The sequence below is a fragment of the Capra hircus genome, chromosome 28 (assembly GCF_001704415.2).
Source record: "Capra hircus breed San Clemente chromosome 28, ASM170441v1, whole genome shotgun sequence".
Taxonomy (NCBI): Eukaryota; Metazoa; Chordata; class Mammalia; order Artiodactyla; family Bovidae; genus Capra; species Capra hircus.
This window is the reverse complement of record NC_030835.1, coordinates 18,673,478-18,679,477: the sequence shown is the minus strand read 5'-3', so window position 1 is coordinate 18,679,477 and position 6,000 is coordinate 18,673,478. Positions and strand designations below refer to the sequence as shown.

At 45.5% G+C, this 6,000-nt stretch overlaps 1 protein-coding gene across 6 annotated transcripts in view; it reads left to right on the top strand.

Annotated features, from left to right (window-relative positions):
- The window catches only part of SGPL1 (sphingosine-1-phosphate lyase 1), a 53,322-nt gene continuing 47,821 nt past the window's right edge, over positions 500-6,000 (top strand). The window contains exons 1-2 of one of the 6 annotated variants that reach the window (XM_005699154.3): positions 500-518; positions 1,706-1,767. In XM_005699154.3, the coding sequence (XP_005699211.1) occupies positions 1,741-1,767 (27 nt within the window). In that variant the 5' untranslated portion in view covers positions 500-518; positions 1,706-1,740. The other 5 variants (XM_018042456.1, XM_018042455.1, XM_018042458.1 and 2 more) reach the window with 5 other exon arrangements.

Sequence of the window (6,000 nt, the reverse complement as noted above, 5' to 3'; positions counted from 1 at the left end):
AAGATTCCAGGTAGGTGTCATTTAAATAATTTGTTGAAAAAATACTGTATGCAGATCACTGATCAGTTACAAGTGACTACCCTGTCTTCTGCTTCTGCCGAATTAGTGTCCTGACAACACAGACAACTCATGAAACTGACTTCAGAGTTAGTGCTTTTAGAAATGACGGGTGACCTTTGCTATCCCGGTGAGTACTTTCACCAACACTGCTCATGAAAATAAAGTAGTATTGGTAGAATTTTTGCCCAACACCTATAGTCCCTGTTCTCCCTTTTTGTGGGCAGAGGGAAGGATGGGGATGACATTTCCAATAAGGAGTCTTTTCCTGTCGCTTTTCTTCACCCATCGTTGACCTCAATAGAAGTCTCAGGAAAGAGACAAGGAGCAAATCTCTGAGTCACTCACTGAAATCCCAGAAGCCTCTCTAGAGACACATCTTGAATCGACGTTCTGGATCAGTTTGTACAGTGCTCTGCAGGCTGACTCTCTCAGGGGCTTCAAGTCACCAAAAGTGACCAGTAAGTTGGTTTTAAAACGGAGACTGACGAAGCTGGGGGTACCTTATGGGGAGGGCTGGTTCCACCTTCCCAGGAGGACTTTGGTGCCGCCCCCGCCAGGCCAGCAGGAGGCGCGCGCGCCCCCTGGGGCTTGGAGGGGACGCGGGGCCCGGGCGCACCGCCGCAGAGCTGGGGAACGGGCGGGGGGCAACGCGGGGGCCATTTCCGGGCGGGGCGGGGAGGGGCGGGGAGGGGCGGGGCCGCCGGCGGCCGGATCTTTAATCTCGGCGGCGGCCGGTGAGTCGGTCTCGCTGTGAAGAGAGGCAAGGCCGGCTAGAGGGTGTCGGGAGGGAAGGAGCGCGGGAGCTGGCTCCCGGCAGAGAAGGTTTACTGGGCCGCCGCGGACCCCGAGGAAGAAGACGGGTCCGCGCTGGGGAGGAGGGCTTTGGTTTGGGTTTGGAGAGAGTCGGGACTGAATGGGAGGCGGGTCCTGGCCGGGGCGGAGGAGGAGTGTCGGGACGGCGGGGGGCCCTGAGGCGGAGCGGGTGAGGACTGCTGGAAGGGCCGGGCCGGACCGAGGGGCCAGCACCTCGGGGCGGGCTCGGGTTCGGGCTGAGGGTAGGGGCGCAGGCCACCCCAGGTCTTGAGTTGAATGCCAGGTTCGCGCCAGGGCCGAGACGGAGCCGGATATGAAACTCCACTCGCGGGCGCGGTAGGAGTGGTCTCGCGGTGGGCAGGTTTGCCGATCCTTCCCCGGCGAGGAAAGGGTTATGTGGAGGGAGGGATGAAGTCTAGAACGAGGCCAGCTTGTTTCTGAAGAGCGGCCAGTGGCGGCTGGACCCTGGGGCTGGTCTGCCTGGAGCGGCCGCTGGTCCGCCGGGTTAGTTTGAAGTGGGCGGGGCTCCGGGCCGCGAGGCCTCGGTCCGCTGCGGGCTGGGCGTTTCCCTCGTATCTACCTGGAAGGGAATTGCTTTTGTAGGGGCGCTGACTCTGGTGGCGTTTGGTCAGCGGCGGGAGGGAAGCAGACTGCCAGCAGGATTCTTAATTCGCTGGGTTGGGGTGCTGGGCTTTAGTGTGAAAGCGAAGAGTGAAAGCTGAGCTTTCCAAGGAGGGGGCAGAACCATTTCTCTGCAGCTCTGGCGAATATAGGCGGGCCAACGGGACAGTTTGTAGCGTTAAAAGTAAACAAACCTGGTTCCCTTTTGCAGAGGGGAGACACTGAAAGCACGTCTGGGAGAGGAAAATGCCCAGTACAGACCTAATGTCGTTGGTGAGTCCTTTTCCAAATATCTTTCTTGTTGTAAGGCACTTGTCCAGTATGTTTTATTTTTAGTCCAAAGGATGAATGTGTAGATTTAATCTCTGATGCTTGCCTTTGATAGCTGAGAGTTTCTGCCTCCTTTTATTTTGGATTTAATAATTAGATGGGTAGTGACTGAAATAAATTATGAATATATATATTTATTTAATGAATATGAAGAATTTTTGCAAAATTCTCGCAGCTGATTTTAATCTCTCTCTTCGTATACTACCAGAACCGTTTTAAAACGTCAATGAAATTTTGTCTGGATCTGCCATATATTAGTTTATAAGTACGTTAGTTTCCCAGACTAGAGTTATTCCCTGGAAGGCAGATATCTTGTCTTATTTGTTTAGAGATGATAAACACCTGTCATGGTGCTCTGTATATAATAAGTTGCTAATTGCTGAATTGAGCTAGTTTGAATTTATTTTCTTCTGTTGTGAGGAGTTGGCCTGTTTTGGTAGAGGCTGTTTTTTCCCCCTCTTCTCTTGAGATCTTGCTGTGCTGGGTTTTTTTTTTTTTCTTCCCAGTGAGCAGGGAAAATAGAATTGCCAAATGAGTGTTTACCAAAATGACGTTTTATTCTTGGGACATTTGTAGATTCCATAGAAGTTCTTTATTGATTTTTTTTTTTTTCATAGAGGATGTTAGTGAGAGGATTGTGAGGAACCCATGATTTTCAAATAGCAGTGTGTTTAGTTTTTAATAAGTTACATCTTTGAATCTGATGAGACATTAATTTGAAAACATTCCCTTTCCCTCTCTTGCTGTCACTATCCCAGAGAGTTGATAGCTGTCACTGGGAAGTTGGCAGAAACTAGTAGTGAGTTTTTTTTTTTTTTTTTTAATATCCACGGTTGATGTCCTGTCGTGTCAAAATCTCTAAGGTCTGCAGGAGAAGCTGAGAGATCAACCAAGTTGTGACTAGTTCTGGTTTGTGATGAGGAGCAAGGATGACTTTGGAGACATAGACAGGTACTTGGTTTATCCAAGATTCAGATGAAGGGTTCACCTAAAATAGTTTTTTTTTTTTTTTGCCTCAAATTTCATACATTGTTAGTAGATAATAAATTGTGTTCTGTAATATTAAATTCTTATTACAAGAGCAGTTATGTTAGAAGAATTGGAAGCTATTAATAAAAGGAAGCAGCCCCCAATAATTCCGCTATTCAGAAATAGCCACTATTAGCACCTTGCAGAATGATCTGCAATAATTGGCAATTTCTTTCTCTTTTATAAATTAGTATGTATATGTAGATTAAGATTCCTATATGTTAGTAAAATATAACTCCATACCCAGAGATGTGTGTATTACTTCCTGGGCCTGTGGGCTCCCTTTAGCAGTCTGAGCAGTGAGTGCTTTTATTTAGAATATTAACTTTGGAATCAGTTTTGTTTTGAGGTATTTCTCTAGCTATCACTACTGCTTTTCACGTCCTCATTTGAAAATCTAGCTTTTTATAGGTTTTGCTTTGCTCATTGGTGTTAGGAATTAAATCATATAAATAACAGCTGGCCCATGAGAATCATCACTCTCTGAAGACACTGTACATGTTGTTTGAGGTGCTCTTGATGGAAAAATTGTCCTTCTTTCTTTGACTGTACTGTGCTAAATGGTAAAGAACCAGTGACCAGGGCTTGGTTTTCAATGAGGAGGCTATAAACATTTGGTCAAGATCTGAGTTCAAGGTGTTTCTCTGTACTTGCTTTTGTATCGTGTGATGCATTACACATATTCTTGGCCCTCTAACTGGAAAGAAAGGACTCGAGTTAATAGAAGATAACCTCAGCATAGGGCAGCATATGGTAGAATTTCAGAATTAGAAACAACCTCGCAAGTTATATGATGCAATTTCTTACTTTTATTGTACATGCATCCTTTTTAGAGTATCTCTGCTAAATTAATATCCAGTCATCCATCTTTTCTCCAGGGGGAATCAGATAGGCACAAGCTAAGATAAATAAGAGATGGATTCAGGAGTAATAATGTAAGTCTGATAGCTAACATTTATTAAGCACATATTATGCATTAGGTGCATAAGTAGATACTCTACATACTCATTTAATTTTCCTAAAATTCCTTGAAAAATATGCTGGCATTCTCCTTTTATAGACTGAAAACCAGACTTAGCATATCATAGCAATGAGGTGGTGGAGCTTTAACCACAGTTAGTCTGTCTTAAAAACCCCCTTTCTTGTCTACTTTGTGAAGCCACCTGTAAGTTGTCTTCACGGAAAGGCAAAGAAGTTACGGAACTTTGTGGCTGTTGAGAGCAGGTTTGTGTGGAGCATTAGTGAAATAGTTCTGCCCTCTAAGGGGGCACTTTGGAAGAGTTGGGAAGGGTGCTTTTGGCTTCTGATCTAGTCTTGTCTGAACATACATATTTAATACACAGATCTTCATGTTTGTTTTCTCTTATGTTGTAGTTGGGGCATTATATTGACATTTTTAAAAGTTATGTCTATAGGTATAATGTTATATTCTTTGAGTTTCATGTCGTAATAAAGGGCATTATGAAATATTAGTTATAGAAAAGGGCATTGGGTCTGATAGGTTGAATACCACTGTGTGGAGGGCAGTATAACTCGAAGGTGAACTGGGGTCCATGTGTAACAAGCCTAGGGTTCCGGAGGAGGACTCCTGGGCTGTCAGCCCTCGGTGCTTTTCCGTCCTTGATTTTGTCCTCATTTCATTAAGGTGGTAAGCCTGCCTTTTTTCCATTTGCTCATTTATGCCGTGGACTGTAATACTTTCCACTTATGTCTCAGAGAGAATAAAATGAGTGAGTGGATTCATTCATCTGAGAATTGCAGTGCTTTCAGAGGGAATTCAAGTCTGGAAATCTTTTAGCAATCTTTCACCACTTTAGCAACCATTCTTTTTATCCATATTATCCTCCTTCCTAGTGCTCAGGGGCTAGATCACTTTGAGAGTTGCAAAATGCTCCTAGATTTTAAGAAAAAGATACTTTGTAAAGCTAAGTCTAGGTTTTAGACGTCTAAAGGGATGGTGCAGTGTTACTGTATGCACTGTGGTAGTGCTGGGTGGGGTTTCAGTGATAGTTGTTTATCTAGGGTTGAGGTTCTCAACCAGGAGCAATTTTTGCTCCCCTCCCTGCCATGGCCCCAGGGCATTTGGCAATGTCTAAAGACATTTGTTGGAGAAGATTCTTGAGAGTCCCTTGGACTGCAAGGAGATCCAACCAGTCCATTCTGAAGGAGATCAGTCCTGGGATTTCTTTGGAAGGAATGATGCTAAAGCTGAAACTCCAGTACTTTGGCCACCTCATGCGAAGAGTTGACTCATTGGAAAAGACTCTGACGCTGGGAGGGATTGGGGGCAGGAGGAGAAGGGGACGACAGGATGAGATGGCTGGATGGCATCATGGACTCGATGGATGCAAGTCTGAGTGAACTTCGGGAGTTGGTGATGGACAGGGAGGCCTGGCGTGCTGCAGTTCATGGGGTCACAAAGAGTCGGACACGACTGAGCGACTGAACTGAACTGAGAGACATTTTTAGGAGAAGGAAATGGCAGCCCACTCCAGTGTTCTTGCCTGGAGAATCCCAGGGACGGGGGAGCCTGGAGGGCTGCCGTGTATGGGGTCGCACAGAGTCGGACATGACTGAAGCGACTCAGCAGCAGCAGCAGAGACATTTTTAAGGGCTTCCCTGGTGGCTCAGCGGTTAAGAATCCACCTGCAGTGCAGGAGTTGGCAGGTTTGGTCCTTGGGTCAGGAATATCTCCTGGATGTTCAGTATTCTTGCCTAGAGGATCCCATGGACAGAGGGGCCTGGAGGGCTACAGTCCATAGGATTGCAAAGAGTCGGACACAACTAAGGTGAGTGAGCATAAGCACAGTGGTAGTTGGGTTATTTTGCCCATGGATCAAGCTCTACTACTTTGGAGTATACATTGGAGAGCATAATTTTCTGAAGCATGGTAAAATTCCTAAGAAATGCTGTCTTTTACTACAATTCTGCAGCACTGTTTTCTTGATTCGGAAGCAGTAAACCCGTCTCAGTTTTGTTTTTCAGGTTCAAAAATCAAATCTTTCCAGATCTTAGAGCTTTACCTTTGACCCTTGAATCCTTTTCAGGGGTGCTTTCTTAATGACTCTCTAATGGAGTTTAAGCAATAAACTGAAAGATGGGCAGTAAAAGCTCATTTCTGTTATTTGCATCTGATGTCTTATTTGT